At 40.3% G+C, this 23,038-nt stretch overlaps 1 protein-coding gene across 6 annotated transcripts in view; it reads left to right on the top strand.

Moving 5' to 3' along the window:
• The window catches only part of kidins220a (kinase D-interacting substrate 220a), a 46,207-nt gene that overhangs the window by 1,246 nt on the left and 21,923 nt on the right, over positions 1-23,038 (top strand). For 5 of the 6 annotated variants that reach the window (XM_086273692.1, XM_086273694.1, XM_086273690.1 and 2 more), the window contains exons 2-23: positions 2,315-2,473; positions 3,730-3,828; positions 4,520-4,618; positions 5,805-5,903; positions 6,248-6,346; positions 6,562-6,660; positions 7,429-7,626; positions 7,733-7,831; positions 8,138-8,236; positions 9,860-9,958; positions 10,059-10,236; positions 10,347-10,511; positions 10,625-10,804; positions 11,863-12,028; positions 12,228-12,379; positions 13,125-13,225; positions 13,365-13,550; positions 13,736-13,876; positions 14,755-14,992; positions 16,371-16,462; positions 18,828-18,972; positions 19,416-19,578. In XM_086273692.1, the coding sequence (XP_086129818.1) occupies positions 2,342-2,473; positions 3,730-3,828; positions 4,520-4,618; positions 5,805-5,903; positions 6,248-6,346; positions 6,562-6,660; positions 7,429-7,626; positions 7,733-7,831; positions 8,138-8,236; positions 9,860-9,958; positions 10,059-10,236; positions 10,347-10,511; positions 10,625-10,804; positions 11,863-12,028; positions 12,228-12,379; positions 13,125-13,225; positions 13,365-13,550; positions 13,736-13,876; positions 14,755-14,992; positions 16,371-16,462; positions 18,828-18,972; positions 19,416-19,578 (3,029 nt within the window). In that variant the 5' untranslated portion in view covers positions 2,315-2,341. Of the gene's footprint in view, positions 1-386; positions 458-2,314; positions 2,474-3,729; positions 3,829-4,519; positions 4,619-5,804; positions 5,904-6,247; positions 6,347-6,561; positions 6,661-7,428; positions 7,627-7,732; positions 7,832-8,137; positions 8,237-9,859; positions 9,959-10,058; positions 10,237-10,346; positions 10,512-10,624; positions 10,805-11,862; positions 12,029-12,227; positions 12,380-13,124; positions 13,226-13,364; positions 13,551-13,735; positions 13,877-14,754; positions 14,993-16,370; positions 16,463-18,827; positions 18,973-19,415; positions 19,579-23,038 lie in introns of those variants that run through there. The other variant, XM_086273691.1, reaches the window with a different exon arrangement.

The raw sequence follows: 23,038 nt of genomic DNA, 5'->3' as shown, positions 1-23,038 counted from the left end.
AATTCACTTTCACAAGAACTGTGTTCATTTTCATTAATAACAGTAAATTGTTTGGTTTTCTACTATATTGTTGGGTGATTCAAAGGGTTAGTTTAATATTTAATTTTAATTGATCAGCACCTGAGTCATTGTAAACACTGTGATTATAGTGATACTAAAGTGACAGCTCCCATGCTACTTTATTGCATTATCTGTAAAATTAAGTCATACAGATGAGTCCAAACATCCTAATTGGCCTTTTATCTTTATCAGTCGGTGCCAAGCCATTGCATGTAATGAATGAATATCTGGTCGTGTGCCTCTATTGTGTTGGGTGAGGATGGGCGTAGGCCAGCCCCCTCATCTAATATTCAGCTGTTTGTAAAAAGGGGGGGATGCTGAGCCTGAGCCTGGCAGTGCTTGTTGAAACTGTGTGCAGCTGAGCAGAGAACCACTGCCAGTTTTACCCTTCACGAAGGTAAGAGTTTCTTTTGTAGTAATGTTTTCTGGAGATTGTAGGTCTTATTTTCCCTTCTTTCTCCAGCAGCTTATTTTTGATGTTTTTTCTTTCTTTCTTTTTTACTGGTTTATTGTCTCTGAGCTTTAGTGTGCATGTGTTTTGTGAAAAAGATGCGATTGAGCTCCACTCTGATCACTGCTGAACAGGGAGAGAGCACTTAATGTTTACTGATTGGTTCTTGGGTGTATTTGTCCACCCATTATGCTGAGAGGCAAGAAGCTGGGGAGGGTGTGTCAACAGGCTCCAATTGCTTTGACTGTAAACAAAGGATTTTTTTCTCACCTCTTCCTGGCACTGTCTAATATGGGCAAATGGTTACCAGGTGATCCCTGACTGAAAATATAAAGAATTCAGAAAAAAAAGGTTAAATATTTGCATTGATTGGTTACTCTGCATTTGAGTAAACTGCCAGGCCTTTGTACTGACAGCCCAAGAGGCATGTGACATTTGAGTGTTTATTGACCTGAGCTTGAGCTGCTTGTCTGAAGGATTATGGTGAAATATTGAGCCGTATATAAAGCCCATTGCCAGGGCAACTTACAAGCAATGAATGGAGCTGATTAATTCTTTGTTACTGTGGCAGGAAGTAGGTCTGACCATTAGGAAAGAGCCCAACTTGATGAATGATTAATGAGTGCTTTTATCGATTGGCTGAATCCCTAATTCCTGTAAAAACCCCTTTCAAAAAAAAACATATTTTAGGGGCTTTTTCTTGTCCAGATATATTATACAGTACATTTATGGGAGTTTTGTGCCATTTTATCTTAAACTGGGAATATCTTTTCTAAATATAGAGTAAGTCAATACCCAGTAGTTAAAGTGTCAAAGAAAAAAACAAACCTTGGCCGTCCAGTTAAGGTAAAAAGGCTTAAAATGACTCAGTAAATTTAGAAACATGCTTGTCTCTGGGTTTAGGATAATTCTTGAGAATGGTTCACTCCAATTATAGATAATCTCGCTCCAGTGGGTTATGTGCATTGATTTGTCATATAGTCACTGCGTCTTACTGCTTTTTTCCTATCGGTGCTAAAGTACTTTTAGGGAGAACTCTGCTTTTTTCTTGTGTACAAAAGTTCCGCAATGTCCAATTTCAGGAAGTGGAGGAGGGTAGAAAAGGCTGGCTCTGATATAATTGGAGCAAACAGTCGAGTGCACCGATTGTCCTAGCCTTTATTACATCAGAGAGTCAAAGTTTAAAGACTATTGTTTGTCTTCATTGGTATTTGATGGCTTGGTTAACTATCTTGAGCAGAGCTTTGTGATTGCTCAGCCTTCATTATACTGAGTGGACAAATTTCAGTCAGTGTTTTCAGCCTCAGCAGACAGACTGAACGAAACTGAAGAGAACTAACAGCCCCTGCTCATCCCTGTGTAATAAGCTTGTTTAATAGATTGTAAGTATGGTTATAATGATACTTTAACATGATATTAAAAGATTTGTAATGACCTCTGAAATGCACGCTCAAAAAAAATTGTCCTGATAATTTGTGATCAATAATATAGTTGCATTAGAGTGGATATTGCAACATGTCGAACTTTTTATATGTGTGTTTCTTAAATATTATACTTTAATGTGTACACCATCTAGTTTCTGCTGTATTGTTATTGCTTGTATGTATGCATGCAAGTTGGGGTTTGGACAGTGGTGATTTATTCCACTGCATCACTTCAAAGGCACGCCACACCTCTTCCCGGTCACGATTTTAACTTCTTGTTTGTCTCTTAGAAGTGCTGTATATTTAGCTGCACAGGCCACAAAGCTATTGTTGTGCTCTTTAGCTCATTGTGAATGCTGCTTTTGCTCTCATTCTGCAGGGGTGTATAGCTGGTTAGCTGTCAACCATGGATACCAGCACGTCCCTAAAGATGACCTCTCTGGCTGTCCAGAGTCTGTTCAGCTATGTGGACGAGGAGAACCTGGCTGCCATCAAAGCGCATTTGGACATGTTCACGGATGTGGACAGCAGGAGTGATGTAAGCCACATCACAGCAGCCTTAATGTTGGCTCTAAAAGTTCAGGGAAGAATAAGCAGTAATTAAAGGCTCTTTAAAATAACTTTAGTTGGTGTTATGTAGGAAAACTGAAATCCTTCTGTGTGGAGTTTGTGTCCTCTTCCTGTTCAAAAACATACTTGTTAGGTTAATTGGTGATTCTTGGCTTTAGGTGAGAATATGAATGGTTGTTTGTGCTTGCCTTATGAAGGACTGGTGACCTCTCCAGGCTGTTTCCTATCTCTCACCCAAAATCAGCTTGGATTGGCTCCAGCTAGTAGCTAAGAAAATGAATGGATGGATGAAGATATAGTACTCATAAAACATTATTATTTTATTATCTTTTGCGTTCTTAATTATTTTAGATAACATTTTAGATATCTCTTGTCGCTGCAACTAAAAGGTCAGCTACTGTTTTACATCAGTAAAGAAATTGTTTATTATGTGCACTTAGTACTCATAGGACGTTATTGCAGTATACCCTGAAAGACACAGAGGGATAGAGCTTAGAAGGGAATATAAACATCCGAGGCCATTAAAAGGTAATGCAGTATCTCCACACTATGTGTACTGTACACTGTACGATTGTAGCAGCTGTAAGTAGCCTGATTCCTGTATTTGCAACATATACAATCTTAAAGGATAATGCCAGTGAGATGATATTTTGTCAAGAAATCCTACAAAAAGACCAGAACTCCAAAACTGAACCGATCCTACTACTAATAAGTATTTTCATGTAGCCAAAATCTGATTGTTGCACATTGCTGTTTGTTTCCATGTTTGTCTATATAGGTGCTGTAGTTTATGCACAGTGCTTGTATAGACACCCTCTTGCTGTTGCTGTAATTACCACAAAGTGCTAAATTTCCTGCAAATGAGTCCCGAGTTACATATAGGAGCATTTACCAAAATAAAATAGAGCACATAGCAGGTTGTTAAAAGATTAAAGAAATAAAATTGTGCAGCGACAGACAGTCTGGTACCCGAGTAGAGCAGATTTTGTAATTTTAGGCTTTACATGAATTTGTTGACAAAGAAAAATTGAGACAATTCCAGACCTCTCCCTTAATGTGGAAAATATCAAGCAGCGTGTAGACTTGTATGGGACAGTAATCAGTTGTGTTACTGTACATGAAGTCATAAAATCGTTGGACCTATCTGTCATTTTGTTCCAGTGACGTCTTATTTCATTTGTATTGGATAATCAACCACCTGTACTCTGCGTCTCCTTGTTTCAGAATGGACAGACTCCCCTCATGGTGGCAGCAGAGCAGGGCAGTCTGGAAATAGTGCAGGAGCTCATTAAGAGAGGAGCCAACGTTAACTTGGACGATATTGTAAGTTCTCAAATGCACACGCACGTGTCATCTCTTAATAAAGAGCACAGCCCCAAACATGAGTAAACGCAATGTACGCAGAATGGAGGGACAGGTGAAAAACAGTGCGGTCATTTAAACCACATCATCCACTTTACAAAGAAGACATAACTAGTGGCCTTGATGTTCCATCTTGCTGAACTCACCACATTCGGGCTTAGCCCTCAGCTGTTATGATCCGTCATGAGCCATAATGACAGCTTATTACATACTTTTACCTTCGCTCATTTGAGTAAATGACAGGATCCACTCACTAGCCAACACCCTGCGACTTCAGATCCCAGCACACACTCACGCACGCACGCATGCAGCCTCCTACTTCGACGCACGCATGCATTGCTCTCACACCACTTATTAACATCTCACGTAATGTAACCTATTATTACACATGGCGCACTCAAAGTCAAAGAAGAGAGGAAGTTTTCCATTTCGTAGTCCTGTCCGTGTCTCACACTCGTGCTCTGTGACACCTTTGTCTCTCGATGCGACACCGCGTTCCCATGAGCACCTGGTACGACCAGCTGGTAGGTGCGGTTTTCTTTTTTTTTTTCTAACCATCCTCGAGCGTCCCATTTATTGCTCTGACAGATGCTCTGTCAACTGGATTTAGAGAATGGGAGTTCTCAAAGTAACAGGTAGTGTCTGTGTACAGGACTGCTGGACGGCGCTGATCTCGGCAGCTAAGGAGGGACACATCGAGGTGGTGAGGGACTTGCTGGAGAACAATGCTAACCTTGAGCACAGAGACATGGTGAGAATGTAGACGGTGTGAAATTTTTCCTCATTTAAAATATGTAAAGTTTGTGTTTACTGTACTACAAATACAAAGGAGCAAAAATGAAATTTGGCTAGAAAACTGGGCTCCCAACATCTAGCTAGCCTTGTGGGTGAAACGTGATCCAACACCTGTTACGTATTGGCCAATAGCCTTTTGTTTTGCTTTAGCTCCTCACTAACTCCCCTTACTTTCAATCAGTGTTACCAAATAAAGTCTTAAATGTATTTGGGGTATATTGCTGAGCTGGAACAAGCTCCAAGCACAACCAAAATGACTTAATTTACGATAATATAAAAAAAAAAAGGCTAGATAGCTTAACAACAGAAAAGAAAAAGACCTCAAATCAGTCTTATGAATTTACTGAAATGGTATATATTCCTTTTATATTTATTAATGCTTTCTGTTTGATGTGACAGTTCCACTGCTGGTTGAACAGAGTAATGCATTAGCTTGGAAATCGACCTAAAATTAAATTACTTTCTGTCTGATGGCTCCTTTCTAGTAGTAATCCCATTTACTGGGCTCTGGTTGTCTTTGCATGGGCAGTGATATGATTTAGTTACTTCGTCAGAGGCAAAGACTCGACAGTAACCAAACTATAGAAGCTTTTTTCTGTATTAATAAGATTAAAAGCAATGCTTAGGAAATATGATCTACATGTTGTTCCTAACTGGGCTGAAATCCTGGGAGAAATGTTAAAAAACACAGTAAGGATAGTGAAAACTAACAGTCTTTATGTATCACCGTGTATCAAAGGATACATTTGCTTTCGTATTATGTACCAGACATGTACATTATAAATCCTTGGCCTCTGCAACTCCATGGCAATGAGTCAGGAGGTGGGCTGACTCATTGGCGTTCATGGTGTGTCTAAGCTGCGTAGGAGAGATCACAGTCAGTCATCACAGTGGGATTATAATAAACGACACTGTGTGATACTTCACTTACTGGGTCACGTCATCTTTAAATAGCACATTTTCCAACCACAAAATCTGTCTAGATCTGTACTAGCCTGTAAGGTCAGTACTGTTGTTTGTCTTCCTCTTTATTATAATAAAATAAACTGAATATTACATGTGTTGTGTGTGTTGCTGTTTTCTGATCGTGTACACTTAAACTCCTCACTAGCTGAACTAGATTATCTGTGTTTTCTACTTAGGGAGGCTGGACTGCTCTCATGTGGGCAGCCTATAAAGGTCGTACAGATGTGGCCCAGCTGCTTTTGGAAAAAGGATCCAACCCTAACATCACTGGACAGGTATAAAAACTCAACACAGCATTGTTATTTGTATGTTATCTGTGTCTTCTGAAATCTTTGGGCATCTGTGATCTGATAATCTGAATAAAGACATTATTTGGTTTGTTTGTTATGATTTTAAACTCTGTGTAAATGCAGGGAAATAGAGAGAAATGTCTCATTTTAAATAAGTGGTAAAAGTCAGTAAATTTGAGAATTAAAGATAAAAAAGGGGTAAGCACCGCAGTGCTTTGCCTCTCCCCATCATCTGCTTTTACAGCTTGAAGCATTTGTATGACCGCGGGCTTAACACTGATCATTAGTTACTGTCAGCATGACTACACGGCTGTCCTCTGCCCCAACAGTACAGCGTCTACCCCATTATCTGGGCGGCAGGTCGAGGCCACGCAGAGATTGTCCGTCTCCTGCTGGAGCACGGAGCCAAGGTCAATTGCTCAGACAAGGTAACTACATACTGACAGATGCTCATTATTTACTTGCTTTAAATCCCACATAAGATGTGCTTTGTGGTTAGGACTCGGTCTAAAAGAACATTCTTATTCCCCAAGTGCCTTTCCTCTGTCCTGGGCCTCTTATTTGTTGCCCTTCCTTCATGATTAATCAATCTCTAGGTTGTTGATTGAATCATCTCTTGCACTCTGTCATTTTTTATTTGTAGTATGGCACCACTCCTTTGATCTGGGCAGCCCGGAAGGGCCACTATGACTGTGTGATGCACCTCTTGGCCAATGGAGCTGATGTAGACCAGGAAGGAGCAGTAAGTAGACTGTCAGTAGCATTCAGCAGTGATGCTAATCGTTTCATATAAAAATGGACACACTGTGTCAAAGGGAGTGTTTTCCTTTCTGTGTAAATTATTTTGATTACGAGTCAAGCTGTACATTAGGCAGCACCTCAGCTGTAGTTCACATAACTATAAACAAGACAGTGCTGTCATTTATTTCAAGGACTACTCCACACAGATGTAAGTACTCAAGAACTTCATTTGGCATTAGTTGTGATGATGCCACTAAAGGTTTCAGCAAAGTCACTTTTATTATTAATAAAAATAGTGTTCTTAATTATTTTGTGTCTGGAATGTTTGAGTAGCAGCATTATTTATTTTATTTCCACACGAACAAAACACAATCTTAACCCCCCCCCCCCCCAAATGATTTCTGCAATGTAGTGCATCTGTGCTGCTTCAAGTCATGTTGCATCTATGCTAATACAAAGTGAATGATGCGCTTTTTTTACGTGCTGCATCAGTAATCGGATGGAACTGTCATAGCTAATGTTACAGAGCAGTTTAAAAGGCAGTGACTAAGAGACTGTGGAGTTTGCAAAACCCGGGTTATTAGGCTCTTTAAGCTAGATTGTTCATTGACAGAAGGGTGTATTGTCTCTTAAAGCTCCTGAAATAAACAGGCATGCGGGAAAGGATGATCTTTACTGATAACTGCACATTTTTTGTTTGATAATAGGAATGAATAGCAAAAAGGGGTTCGAATGATGTCTAAATATGCCTCTTTCCTTGGCTTCACAGAACTCAATGACGGCTCTGATCGTAGCCGTGAAAGGCGGCTACACAGAGGTCGTCAAAGAGCTGCTGAAGAGGAACCCAAACGTTAACAAGACAGACAAAGACCACAACACAGCCCTTACCATCGCTGCCAAGGAGGGACACACAGAAATTGTGCAGGACCTGCTTGACGCCGGAACCTACGTCAATGTTCCAGACAGGGTGAGATGTTTGACAGTAGCAGCAGCAGTGGCTGATATGAAATACAATGGAAATAAAATACAACTCACTTTTCTCTGTTTGGTTTTCTCTGGTTTCTCTCTTGCAGAGTGGGGAAACAATGCTGATAGGAGCAGTTAGAGGAGGTCATGTGGAGATAGTGCGAGCTCTGTTGAACAAATATGCTGATATTGACGCCAGGGGCCAGGTAGAAGCTCCTCTCCTTCTGCCCTCTCATGTGCTCGGTGTAAAATGTCACCCTACTGATCAGTACTGTTTACTTATCCCTATTGTTTCTCAGTAAAGTGAACTTTTCCCCATGGGTTAGAATTACAGATATTTCTTGTTGTTGTTGCATAGACCTACCTTAATGTGCATAAAAATATGCACAGTACAGCATAATATGCTGCATTCCCAGCTATGCATATTAAACCATATATATTTTATTTTATTTGGGATTTTGTTAATGCAATTTGTTGTTGTTAGTACAAAAAAAGCTTTTATTTTTCATCAGGATGGAAAGACTGCCCTCTACTGGGCAGTGGAGAAAGGTAATGCTACCATGGTGAGAGACATTCTGCAGTGCAACCCTGACACCGAGAGCGCCACCAAGGTATCTTTCTTGACCTTTGAACTTCTTTAATTTGATTTCTTGATTATGTTGCAATTTAAAACCTCCAGAAAATCAAATTTTAAAACATGGTATTGGTATTTATATATAATTGTATTTATTTATTTATTTTTAAATGTGTGGTGTTGATTCATTGTTCTTTTTTATTTTGGCCATTATTCAGAGACAACAACAGCAAATATGTTTCCACACAAAGTTCAGAGAGGACAAATTATTATCTGGAAGGCTGTAACCTTCACTTTTACAGAGCGTTTTCTAAATAGCAACACTTTTATAACTGGATTTCACTAAACAAATGGTGAGGATAACAATAAATAAAAATAAACCTTAGATTTATACAATACTGTGCAAAAGTCACTGTGATATCTTTATATTTTGCTTCCAGAGGAATTCTTTCATTTTCAAAAATGTTTTCCAGGCTTTCTAAAGGTTTTTCAGAGTCTGTCTTTGTACACTGGCTGCTTTCTCACTCATTTTCAGTCCAGTCATTGTACCACAGCATTTTCAGAGGCATTGTTTTTGTTTAAGCCACTTAACACTGACCTATGAGTCATTCAAGAAACCGGTCAAAAAAAGACACCTAAGTCAAGGATGAACCGGTGTTGTGTCTACACATAACACATTGTCTACACAGTGTTATGTCTACACATGAGGCAGTTTAGCAAAGACCCAATTTTAAATTGTATCTTCAGGCATTTTCTTACAATAAGCCTACTGCAAAAAACAAAATACTTGTTCTGTTTTTTATTTTAGTTTTATCTGTATAAAATCTCAACAATAACACAGTTTACACAAACATAAAATTGTAGGTGATTCCAGAGAGCTGAAAAACTTAGCATATCTCAGGTGTGCAAAATAAAAATAAGTAAACAAAGAAACAAAGAAACTGAACAAGTGGAGCATGAGGTGAACAGTAAAGTAATCTCCTAACAAATGGGAACAAATCCAGCAAGGAACAGAGAAATGCATTTGGCCTGCCCAGAGCCCGAACCTCAACATTGTTAAAGCAGTGTGGGATCATCTTAACAGAGAACAAAATAACAAGGCAGCCAACATCCAAAGAAGAGCTTTAAATGACCTTTAAGACGCCTGGAGAGCTACAGCTGAATACTACCTAAAGAAATTAAAAGTAAGCTTACACAAGAGAGTTCAGGCTGTTTTGAAGAATAATGGTGGTCACACCAAATATTTTATGCTTGTTAGAATTACGCAAACTCTTCTATACTTTATATACTCTGTATCCATATATGTTTGGACATGACTCGAAAAATCGCTACACCTATTTCAGACTTTCCAAGCAAATATTAAGAAATGAGGGGTTTCTCAAGACTGTATAATACTTTATTTCACAACTTTACCCCTCAATCTTTTTATATGTTGCCTGACCCTTGCTCTGAGTTCATGCTGCATCTCTCTGATAACAAATAACCTCAGGCATAGATTATTTTGTGCTTTGTACATTATTAGTCCCATATTGATTTAGCCAAGCTGTGAAATTTAACAGTGTGTAATGTAATAAATAGTCTGCTGCATACGAAGGTGATGTGGTTCTGAAGGGAAATCATTGTAAAGTTAATTGAGTGATTGTGTTTGTTTGGGTTTTAGGAGGGAGAGACGCCGCTTATCAAAGCAACGAAAATGAGGAGCATAGAGATCGTGGAACTGCTACTGGATAAAGGAGCCAAGGTGTCTTCAGTGGACAAGGTACTGTTTAAAGCACGCTTGGTCTTGCTTCTGTTTTTAGATTGTGTTCTCAGCTTGGAGTGAACAGTCATTAACTGAGCTCTGTGTTTTCTTCTCTCAGAAAGGAGACACGCCTCTCCACATCGCCATTCGAGGGCGTAGCCGAAAGTTGGCCGAGCTGCTGCTGAGGAACCCGAAAGATGGCCGCCTGTTGTACCGTCCCAACAAAGCTGGAGAAACACCGTACAACATCGATTGCACCCACCAGAAAAGCATCCTGACGCAGATATTTGGAGCGAGTACGACACATTTCACATTGCAAACTAAAAAAGGAGAATTTACGTTCAGAATTTGAGAAAAGAAGCTGTTTATTTTCTCTGAATATTTTTTCCTCCTAACTTTCTCTCAGAGCACCTGTCCCCCACTGAGTCTGATGGAGACATGTTGGGTTATGACCTGTATAGCAGCGCTTTAGCAGACATCCTTAGTGAGCCCACGATGCAGCCGCCTATCTGCGTTGGCCTGTATGCTCAGTGGGGCAGTGGCAAGTCTTTCCTTCTTAAGAAACTGGAGGGTATGTATTCTCCTGGATGAGAATAAAGTGGTACTGGGATGTGGAAAGTACTTTTTATTGTTTTTTAAATTTCTTTTTTGTTTTCGCCTCTCCGTTCTTCTCTTGTTCAACAGATGAGATGAAGACATTTGCAGGCCAGCAGATAGAGCCATTGTTCCAGTTCTCATGGCTGGTAGTCTTCCTCACCCTGCTGCTCTGCGGCTCAGTGGCCGTCGTTCTGGGCTTTACTGTTAATCCCAAACTGGCGATCGCGGTCTCGCTCAGCCTCCTCGCCCTGCTCTACATCTTTTTCGGTGAGGAGACAGACCGGCTTGAATACTGGGTACTGAATGATTGTGGGAAAACTCTGCTTTGATTTGAATCACTCTGCAGTGAGATGAGAATAAAAGGTCAGCCTGCTGTCCAAAGAGAATGTCAAGCAGAATTCTTTAACTGGAAAATATTTTGACCCCTGTTTCAGTGTGGCGTGTTTTTATGCTGTGCAAAAACATTTAATCTAAACTGTAAATCAAAGCCTTTTAATAATGAGTCAGTGACAGTGTTGTAATGAACCCCTTTTAAAAAAATTACCAGCTTAGCTACTATTAAATTTTAATTCCGTTTAGTGGACATTACGTGTAAACATTGCTACGCTAGGACTTCTAGCCAAACTTAATTTGCAGATCTTGTCCCTGGTTAGGCTTTTGGGGTCTTCTATTATCCTAATACAGAGACAATTACTAGTAGAAACATAGTCAAGCAACCACTGCAGACAGTATAGAAATATTGACTAAAGCAAAAAAAATAAAAAATAGGAACAATGAGTGAAAAATAACAATTAAGAACAAAATAAAGAGAAAAATGGATGCTTTAAAGATCCAGCTCAGTGCTTACAGATCAGCCTTCGTTTGAATCATAATTTACTAAAGCGTGAAGAAACGTCTTTCGGCTGTTTTCATATTCACAAGGGGGCGCCACAGCATGTATTTGATTTAGTAGATTTTTATCCTGCATGCTGTTTGTGAGCCTCCCAGAGTTTTAAGTCTCCTCCTGGTCTTGAAGCAGGGCATTTTTTGCATGTTTGGTGAATGCTTTAATGTGTCTTAAATTCGTAAAATCTTAACAAGAAGCACAACCAATCCTACTCCATCATCATCCTGGTTACACCATACTTGACAGCATTTGAAAAATTTTGCCTGTCACATTTTTTTTTTGTCACTGAGGCTTGGTCCTGGTAAAAATCTTACTGAATTTCAGAAGCCAAACCTTTTGAGGTTTAAGAAGATAAAGTAATCACAGATATTGGTTAAATGGAGTAAGGTGGACAATGTTATTTTTTTCTTTGTTGACTGTGATATGTCTTTGCATTTAGTATTGGTGTACTTCGGAAGCCGGCGTGAGAGGGAAAGCTGGAACTGGGCATGGGTCATCAGCACCCGGCTCGCTCGTCATGTCGGTTACCTGGAGCTGCTGCTCAAACTGATGTTTGTCAACCCTCGTGAACTCCCTGAGCAGACCACCCGCGCCCTTCCTGTCAGGTGACAATGATGCACAGACACAGAACTACATCCACTCGATTTATTGTAGTCAACACATAAAATACACCATCACAATTTTCTTGTTGTAAGTTGTAAAATGCAATGCATTTGTTAGCACAGTCGACTAACTCTGTATATGTCTGCTGTAGTGATGATATTAAACTAAATACTGATCTGCATTCTCTCGCTCTTTATGCAGGTTCTTGTTTACTGATTATAATCGCCTGTCCAGTGTTGGAGGAGAGACGTCAATGGCTGAAATGATTGCAACGCTGTCAGATGCCTGCGAGAGGGAGTTTGGCTTCTTAGCCACCCGGCTGTTTAGGGTTTTCAAGAGTGATGAGATCCAAGGTGATGTTACTGGCTTTTTTTATGAGTCATGTCAGGACTCGTAAAGAAAAAGTTTACTGAGACAATAAAGAATATTACATTTACAAATAATACACTATATAACTAAATGCTGTTTTTTTTTAAACGTGCTGCAGTTCAGCAAAGGATAAATAATATAAATTATGTATTTTTATTAATCAGAACTTGTGTAAAATTCTAATGATGGGAATTCTGTGGGAGTCTTATAAGCATTGTGGACTTTTCTTGGTGAACCACTGCACAAATTGTGATGGTGAGTCATTGTGGGCAAAAAATATGACGGAAATACAAATGAAAGAAAGCGCTCGAGAGACCAAGAGATACCTGTGTCGCAGTAAATAGACCTTTGAAGAAAGCTGTGCAAACAATCTCCCGACATCTGTCTCCCTCTTAGTTAGCTACATTTGGTTTGGTCATGCAGGAGTGGTTTTAACCTGCTTCAACAGCAAACAACAAATGATAAACAAAACAAACTTGCAAGTTAATGGTGAAAGTAAATGAATAGAAAGAAGGAGCAGGCTCCAGAGTAGATTCCGGACCAGAACTCCCAGTAAGCCCAGTATAAACACCGGTAGCTGCAGATGTAGCAGGAATTTTTTTAATTCATTGTTTTATTCAACTTAAAAAGTCTTTATATCCTTCTTGATGTATTTTTAGCATGTGAAGGTGTGTTGTGCCCTCTGTGCATCTGTGTAATATTACTGTCTCCTTTCTGTGAACCCCTTAGGTCAAAAATGGAAGAAAACATGTTGTGTTCCCTCATTTGTACTCTTTGCATTGATGCTAGGGTGCTTGATCACTGGTGTGGCACTGTTGTCTATTTTTAAGGTAGGTGTTTTTAGTTCTCTGAAAAAAATACTGTGTAGGTGTATTTTGTTTATCCTGGTCTGAAATAGCCTTACAAGAAGAGAGCCTACCCAGTATGTGTCAGAGTTTCAGTCCTACTTTTTATCTTTTGGTTCCTCAGGTGGACCCTAGGAATCTGACAGTAAATGCAGTGCTGATTGCGATGGCTAGCATGGTTGGCCTGGCCCTGCTGCTCAACTGTAAGACCTGGTGGCAGGTGGCTGACTCTGTCCTCAACTCCCAGAGGAAACGCCTGCACAGTGCTGCCAACAACTTGCATAGACTCAAGAGTGAAGGGTTTATGAAGGTAATTTAGTAATTGTACATAATCAAGAGAAAATGGAAATCCTCTGACATCCTGTTGCCATGACAGTGGGGCATTCAGTTTGCTTATGAAATTATGAAGTTGTGCTTTCTAATTCAATTGATTTCCTTTAGTTCATAGAAAATGAATTGGCTTTGATTTGTTTTGGGGTTTTTTATGTCTCACAGGTTCTGAAACATGAAGTGGAGCTGATGTCAAAAATGGCCAAAACTATCGATGGCTTTACCCAGAACCAGACACGCATGGCGGTTATCATTGATGGGCTAGATGCTTGCGAGCAGGACAAAGTGCTGCAGATGCTGGACACGGTGCGTGTTTTCATGTGCGTCAGTACAGGCAGATTAACAATTAGAGCAGCTTCCTCTTGACTGAAAACAAGATAATGGAATAATTAGATTTTTTTGACATCTGCCGCTCAAGAAAATTTATAACTATGAGCCAGAGTGTTTTAGAGCATCTGCCATGTGGTTTAAACACAAAGTGGGTCTTTCACCTGTGCACACAGAGACCACACATCTCTGTTGCACTGCAGCCACCTTGGTGTTCCCAGCTGCCTCAGCTTGCCTCCAAGTTTAGATTCTTTTTCCCAGCTGCTCTAATATAATTTCCTTTAGCCAAATGTTATTATTTGGTGAAGTAATCCCAGGGAAGACGGCAGCCTCCTGTGTGCTAATGCAATCTTCTCATCTCTGCAAGCATGTCCCAGTCACTCCATAACCTTTTTCTTTTGAGAGAGACTCAAACAACACATTTGTCAATTAACTAAATGTAATTTTTTTTCTCTCAGTCTGTGTACTTTTGCTATCAGATCATGTGCATTAAAGATGCAGACATCATGTGAAAACGTTTTCACTTGATTCTGCTGACAGCTGCTTTTGGACAGGAGGTTCATCGTCCTGCAGGCGAGCCTTAGGGTTGTTGGCTACGGGTTAACAAACCAGCACTGCATCTAGCACAAATTGATGTCCTGTGACACTTGGACAATGTCTCTTAGTTAGTCGAGTGGAATTCCCCAGCACCATGTGCTGTGGACAGTCAGCTCTCACAGGAGTCATTATGTTTAAGTACTACAGCTGACTGACTACCTCGAGGTGTCACGTCATGGAGTGATTAGATTGTAAACATATATTTAATGCAACTGAAAGATACTGAAAAACTTTCTTATGGTGTTTCTTTTTCTTTCCAGGTAAGGGTCCTCTTTTCTAAAGGCCCTTTTATCTCCATTTTTGCCAGTGACCCCCATATTATCATCAAAGCTATCAACCAAAACCTCAACAGTGTGCTAAGAGACTCAAACATCAATGGACACGACTACATGAGAAACATTGTCCACTTGCCCGTGTTCCTCAACAGCAGAGGATTTAACACAGCTAAAAAGATGAGCATGGCAGCACCCACCAACGGGGAGCCACTGTCTGGTGAAGGTAGACGACAAAGGCTACACGTCTTCCTTTTAAAGTGCTTTATTTTTTTCTTTACTGTCGTCTTTTAGTGTGTTATATAGCTTTTTGTGTGTGAAAAAGTCTGCAAAGTTACACCCAAAGTTTACTACAAAGGGAGTTAATCTCTCCCACAATAGAGTGCTGCTACTGAACAGTTTAAAGCACCTCATTTGTAGGTCAAGTGTTACTTCCCCCACATCTATGTCACAATAAAACAAACATTTCCACTCAGCAGCTAGTTTGACACACCATTTTTACTTACTTGTTGAAGCCATGCTAACTCTAAAATGTCTCACCAAGTGCAAACACACTAAGTCTTCTGTTACTGGTTGCAAGAGCAAAAACAATGTGCACTTCCCCCATGTGAGGAACCCAATAACCAATTGATTACTTTTGGCAGTGTCCCCATAACAATGTTAGCACATTGTGGGGCTAATTTCACAAGCCAGAGCAATAGTATATTGGAATTGTCACACTGAGGCATCAAAATTTGTAAGCTTTTGTAGATGTGAATGCTTTTTTGTTAGCAATTCCCTCATAGTACATTTGTAGAAAAATATACCGACGGGCACTGTTCTTGATCCTGTTATTTTAAAGAAAGCAATCTAGATTTGCAAATGTCTTTAACGGGTTGTTCCTTTGCTCATGATCATCTCTGCACCAAGGTTATGCTTTATGTAAGGTAGCAACTTCTGCAAGACTTTTTTTGTTCTGGATCATATTCTTGGCTACACCCCAGGATTTTGTTAGCCACTAGCCACTAGCTGGTGGTGGTCAGAGGGCCCGGTGGCGCCAGTGTCCGGCAGCCTCGCCTCTGTCAGTGCGCCCCAGGGTGGCTGTGGCTACAATGTAGCTGCCATCACCAGTGTGTGAATGTGTGTGTGAATGGGTGGATGACTGGATGTGTAAAGCGCTTTGGGGTCCTTAGGGACTAGTAAAGCGCTATACAAATGCAGGGCATTTACCATTTAGCTCTAAGAAGGCAGCTCCTCCTCATAGAACTACGCTAATTAGCCAACGCTCCAGGCAAGCTGACCCATCTAGAGTAGATTGGAATTTTTGTAAGTGGGGTCTTAAAGAGGCAGCAGCTGAAATGATACGTTTCAGTGAGATAATAAAAAGTGGTCCTGTATAGTAAAGGGAAAACCATGACCCACCCTTCTAGTTGACCCACAAATTAAAGTTATAAACTTGTAACTGGGCATAATATGGTCACTTTAATATATACAAGTAGGTTTACACAGAGCTTTGAGGCATTTTATAAACTCATAGTTTCATAAACTGTTTTACATCTAATACTTGGTGATGCTTGATCGTCTCTGTTGACACTTTGACTCTTCCTCTTCATCCCTTTCTCTAGGATGGCATGAAGACACGGACAAGAAGATGTCTCAAAGCAGCCTGGCTCAAGACCAGGCCAAACTTGGCAGCAAGAATGCCTTAAACCGCAGGGTAACAGCTATTCAAGTCAAGTTTGTAAAAAAAAAAAGTATTACATGTAATATTTTGGTGGGATTTACAAACACACATCAGTGGTTGATTTCCTAACTTTAGGTTTGTAAGTTAAGAAGACGAGGAAGAGCCGTGGTAGTTCAAAACAGATTGTTAATAAAAAGAAAAATCAAATAAAAAAACTCCAAAGTGTCATTAGTCCAAATTCTACTTTAAGCAGGGAGTGTTCACTGCTTGCACCAGCCTGTAATACCCAAATCAAAAAGGCTGCAATAGCACATTGAAGAAGCTTTGGACACAATATGAAAGCAGGCAGGGTTTTTTTTTTGTTTCAATAATTTCCCCAAAACCCACGCTGTTTAGGAAAGTACTTAATATTCACGTTTGATTTCTACATATTAATCAAACAAAATGAAAAAGCTGCCAGTTCACTGCTCTTTGACCAGAAAACATTGGCTTCGTGTGAGATATTCTGGCTGAGAAACCTTCACTGCTATCTCTCTTCAGCCTCCTCCCTGAAGGAGGGAGGAGGAGGGGTTCAGTACAGGCGTGGTGTTGGCAGGCGGTGCAGAGGCCAGAGGACAGAAGGAGACACACAGAGACAAAAAGAGAGAGGTGCTCGGTGTGCGGCCAAGGTTCCTGGTGTAATTGATGTAATGGCTGTTTATCCTTCCTGCTGCGTTGCCACAGCCTAATGACAAGGCCTAGCAGCAGTGGGTCCCTGTGACAAAACACTGGCACCAGGTCTGCTGGCAGGAGGCTAAGTGACTCTGCTGCTGTCGCTGATGCCTTCCACCCTCCTATGAGACCTTCCCCCCAATCCCCCCTTTCCTTCCCACTTTCCTTTCTTGTTTTTTTGTTTGTTTGACATTTGGTTGTACCTTGGGTTTACCCAGCATCCTCCATTATTGATGTTGGCCCCTTTAATACAGGTCAGCATTCTCTTTTTATATGCCGCTAGCTAGCACTTGGCAGGAGGGCCCTATTTCTAGAAGTGGAGATTAAAATGAGGGGGCAGGAGGGCAAATTGACTATGAGCTCTCTCCACACTGAAATTCTGTGACTTCTTGAATTAAGTGTGATGCTGTAAATATCTCTGTAGTATTTTAACATTTATTGGATTGAAACTAATTGCTGCTTAGTATTTCTTAGCACTTCAAGGAATCATCAAAATAAACCATTGACGCTGTGAAGCTACAGCAAAAGTTAATAAATACCAAAAAGCTAGCCCCAAAGAGGTGTCTCTATGATAGACCTTTTTGGTTCAGACTGAGCGGTGGCCATATGTTTCATCTCTCTGAGAAAGAGGTCATGAGACTGGTGTTACAACTTCAAAGTCAACCAAAAGGCTTGTCTTGGCTCATGACCATTGCAGCTGTCTGAAATCATCACAGATGTTCTCCGGTAGATCTGTGTCAATAGCTTGCCTGTGTGTCATGACTTTTCAGTGTTGGACAGCGGCTCTTTGATTTCTTCTGTGCAGTCACAGAGATTTAGTGCTGTGTATGTCATGGCCATTAAGAGATTGGTTATATGGAAGGAAAGAAACCCATGTACATCTCTTTTACAGGGCTTATCGGTATAAACCTTAACTGGATTATGTTGAGAGTAAGGTAGTGTTTGCTGTTAAAAATTATTGTGGTGCTGCTGATACTTTAAAATAAAATCTCTCTCTCAAATATGGGGTATGTGGAATAATATAGAAATGATCCCATCTAGATGTAGTCGTAGTCTAATGAAGCAAAGGTTCTTAAAATGGTCTTAGATCACATGGTGACCATGAAACCTCTCCTCTGGTCTCATGATGCACATAGCGGGACAGTAAGGGTGCGTTCTCACAAACATCAGTCAGGGTCCACAATAACTGCTGCAGTTTCAGTTTAGAAGTCTAACATTAAACAGGAAAAATTTATGGCTCTCTATGGTTCCTTTGCTGTATTTCTTTTCCATGTGTGGCTAGAATACACTTCCTGTTTTCCTGGTCCCTTTATTATATACTGTGAACCAGTGGTGTCAAATATAAGGCACGTGGGCCAAAGTCGGTCCGGCAAAGACTCCAATCTGGCTCATTAAACAGCTTTAGAAAATGTGAATGTGGGCACAGATTTTAAACTTTTAACTGTATTTATGAAGACTTTTTATAAATATAGAAGAACCTTAGAAGAACCTTTCCTGTAATTTTATGCATTTATTATGTAGTTTCACCGGTTCTGTCCACTTAAGATCAAAGTGTGGCCCACGATATAAAATGAGTTGGACGTCCCTCGTGTAGTGTTTTTTGGCGATCCATTATGTAACTTATTGTGAAGTAAAATGCAGCATGTACCATCTCCAGCCTCATGCTAATGAGTGTTTGTCTGCTAAGGACACATACCGACGGCGTCAGATGCAGAGGACCCTCACCAGACAGATGTCCTTCGACCTGACCAAGCTGCTGGTGACCGAGGACTGGTTCTGTGACATCAGCCCACAGACCATGAGGAGGCTGCTCAACATTGTTTCTATTACAGGTGAGGAATTAACCATGATCTGCTTGGGAACTGTACATATTATTACAGTAATAAAGCCTTTTTTTTTTTTTTACATCAACATCCGCGCTTCAAGAGTTCTGTTTTAATGAAGAGTACATTTTGCTTGTAAGCTTAAACAGTAATTTTAATTTAACCACAAAGGCTTGGCAGACTTAGGATTTAGAGGTTATAAATATATTATAATAAATTACACAAGGGGTACAGTAATAGAACAGAGTAGAAGATTAAAAACAGTTGGCACTACCACTGACAGTTTGTTTTTAAGCAAGTTGGCACAACAAGCCCCTATAGCTGATTAGTGCTTGTGAGCAAAACCATTATATGTTATACAAGTCAATGATGCAGCCAAAAGAAAATGTTTGTTATTAAGCAGATTGGAAGTGACTTCTGTGGCCCCTAATCCTCTGATTCGTTGTTGGCAGGTCGTCTGTTACGCGCCAATCACATCATCTTCAACTGGGATCGACTGGCGTCATGGATAAACCTGACAGAAGAGTGGCCTTACAGGACATCATGGATCATCCTGTACTTGGAAGAGGCTGATGGGATGTCTGATCAGGTTACTCTCAAGACCATCTATGAGAGGTATACACACACAGAAACATCATCTTTTGATTAGTTACTGATCTGATTTATTGACTTTCTTGCCTTTCTTTCCCGGGTTGTTTTATTGCCTTTTATTCATTCTCTTTCTAACTTGAGGGCAGCACTAGCAGACTGATCATCAACTAAATTATCTAAGTGAAAATTAGATGATGGATGTATTTGGATGAGTAAAATTCCACATCTTCAAGCCGGAATAAAAAGCCTGAGATGTCAGCTAAGAATTTGCTTTTATTGCTCTCTGTTTAAGTAACCCTAACCAGCAGGTGGCAGTAGAGGATTTTGTTTTCCATGCAGGCGAGATAATCTGTACACATGTAGTGCCAAAGGCTGTGCCACACTAATTGGCAACTGTCAGGCAGATTTTGTAATTGACCATAATGTTCAAGGCGAATGATGACTGAGTTATTGCCCGGATTCGAGATTCACAAAGGGACACTAATTCTTTAAAGTCTACAAGAGGAGCAGTAAAGTCTTGTCCCTGTGTGTGTATACTGTGAGGTCATGAATGCTTTTAGGCGTGCTCACCGCAGACGAGAGGAGGAGACCGATAGAGGCTGAGTCGCTGGGTTTGGGCGCTGTTGTGCATCAATCGCTGGCCTTTAAAGGTTGCACTCTGTCACAATACACTAGCGCCCACGACTCCTGCGGCAGGGAAGTGTCACAGACGGTTATTGTCAGCTATTCAGCCAGCTAGATTCAGCCGACAACTCTCCATCCCCCATCTCCAAACACAAACCACTACCTCATTAGACTGGATTTTTGCTCTATGGTTTTTTAAAGGACAAAAGTTATTACCGTTTCTTTTTCCATATGGCACTACAGAATGCAGATTTTTAAATGTCTCGTTTCTCTCTGCATTTTATGGGAAAAAATATCACTACATTTCCTCCTGTGTATGTTTACTCTACTCGCATTCACTGGAGACCCTAAAAGAAACGTTCTTACTTTTGCTGTAATTATTGTGGAAAATAAGAGAGCCATAAAAACTGATGTTTCTACATCTAACAAAAGGCCTGGATTCAAGTCTCCTTACCGCAGCATGGGGTTGTACTTAGACTACTCATTAGACCTAATATAGCCATCATCTTGCTTTTGACCAACGGCCCTGTCTTTCTTTATCTTCCTCCTCGCTGAGTGTCTTTCCAAATGGCTGCTCTGTTCCGCAGTGGCCGTCGAAGAAGCTGGCTTAATGATGATGACAGGAAGCCTCGAACAGGCTAAACACAACGCCTTGCCTAGAGGCCTTATCTCCTACACCAATCTTCCGCTGATAAGACTCAGGCCTCTGTCTGTCTGTCTTTTTCTGTCTCTGCTCTTTTCTTCCTCTTTCATATGATCTGAGGCTCTTTAGGCCCTTTTTTTGTTCTGGATGAGTTATTCTGTCTCATTCCCTTTAACGACGGATGGGCACTTGACTGACCTCTACGAACCTCGGGGTCTCGGGGATTGCCTGCCTGTTTGAGAAGTGGATAGCTTCTTTTATTTGCTTTCCTTTTCAGAGCGTTAAAAAATACACACATCCACCCACGTCTCGTTTCACAGCTTCACTTTGACCAGTTTGATAATTTCCTTTTTTTATACTTAGCATCCTTTTGCTCATGTGGTTCAGATCTCATCTATTCTTTGTTGTGTTTTATTTTGCAAACATGTGTGCGAGTTGTCATGCACAGCCTTTTTTACACAGCAAAACTGCACATCCCCTGAGCGTTACTAAGTGAATATATTAGTGGTGAAGTGAACGTGGGGGGTGAGTCAGCCCCTTATAGGTCAACTGTCGCCCTGCATCTCAGTCACAAGGCAGCAGCTCTTCCTCTTCTCTGCCCTCTCTTTGTAAAAGTGTCTACAGCTAAGTATACCACAGCATCAAAAATAAACTTATTGTTAACCATAAGACTGAAAACAGTGCAGCTGTGGTTGCAATTAAATATTTTTTTCTGTTTCCATCTTCATAAGTACAAACGTGCTTTAAATGGGGCTAACCACCATTAGTTGGTCTCAGTTCAGATTGCATGCCCCATACATTAAAACTAAATTAACTCTCACACTGTAAATTATTATGGAATACACACAGGCCTTTCAGTGAAGGGGGTGAGCTGAACTCTTAAGAAATAATAAACAGAAATGCTTACCCACCTTCTCTCCTATCTCACACAAACAGACAGGATTTCGAAACAGCTAAATGTTTTTCACTAACTTGCTTTGCATTGACAAGCATCAATGAAGGGCTGTGAACTGTCATTTTAGGACGTGGCGTGCAGAGAAAAGCTCACTTCTGATTCCCGTTGCAGGAACAGGCTAGTACAGCCGTCTTAATCTGATGGAGAATGCGTAATCGGTTAATAACTTCAGCGATTTCTATCGTTAATGCTAAGACTGAGGGCCGCCCAGGCTCATGCACGGTAGCTGAGGGAAAGAGGTGTGTGAGGAACAAAGACGGCACTGTCTGAAGGAGATACTGGTCCAAAGCAGTCAAGCTTTTACTCGAAGCATAGGTAAAATGTTTGTGTCACTACTTTCACAGGGGAAATTGCAAAAAACACTTGGACGAGTGAGGCAGCCTTGTGGTGTGTCCAGTACACTGACAGAACCTGAGAAGAAAACAAAAACTCAGATGCTTTAGACCAGCATCTGCAAGTCTTCAATTTGTAGTTGTCAAATTAACAAACCCAAATCTTTCTTTTGAGTTTGTTCTTTCAATTAGTAAATTGGATCTGGAGCCTGCAGCATTATGACTATCATTTTCGGTTACATCATTACTTCCTCTTCGTTATTGTCTCTTCTCAGAAGTTGTTTCTTAGCTGCCATTAGAAACCTGATGATTATAGCTACCCTGGCCCTCTCCTGCTTTGCGGTTATTGCTGTATATTTATTTCCTTGAGCTTTTTCAGCATCATTATATTACATTTTGCCATCTAATGGAAATTCATTTGTAGAGTGAATTTAAATGTCTGAACAAGTAGTTTTAGGATGTTGAATACACATCTGTTATTATTGTTGTGAACGGTTGGTACTAGTCTCCATGGGGGTTTGTATTTGTGAATAAAAAGCAAAAAAAAAATTAAAATAAGTGATCAGAATATATTTTCTAAACTTAACTACAGCTGTGTCCTTTTTTCTGTTCTTTGTCATTAGTTGAAGATTAAAAGCAGTGGATAGGCATTAAGGACATGGTGTTCAGCAATTAATTATGCAGAATTAGTCAACAATCAGCAAAAAAATCAAATGTCTAAATGACGAAATAAAAAGCAAACCAGCAAAGTTAGCAAATAATTTGCTTTATAGTGTAGCAGTATGGCTGACAGAAGGTAGGTATTAGCAAAGAGAAAAACCCAAAGAACAACGAGAAAGGATAAGCAATGAAGACACGAGGAGTGTAAATAGTGAGTGGATGAGTCAGTTGGCAAAAATATGTGATAAGTTGCTATTTTTTAGTGGAAAA

The sequence above is a fragment of the Aulonocara sp. 'chitande type north' Nkhata Bay genome, linkage group LG19, assembly GCF_057382095.1.
Source record: "Aulonocara sp. 'chitande type north' Nkhata Bay isolate Kocher_YH1m ecotype deep benthic linkage group LG19, A_spYH_male_GT1.1, whole genome shotgun sequence".
Taxonomy (NCBI): domain Eukaryota; kingdom Metazoa; phylum Chordata; class Actinopteri; order Cichliformes; family Cichlidae; genus Aulonocara; species Aulonocara sp. 'chitande type north' Nkhata Bay.
The sequence above is the reverse complement of the archived record's forward strand: the minus strand, read 5'-3'. Positions and strand labels throughout refer to the sequence as shown.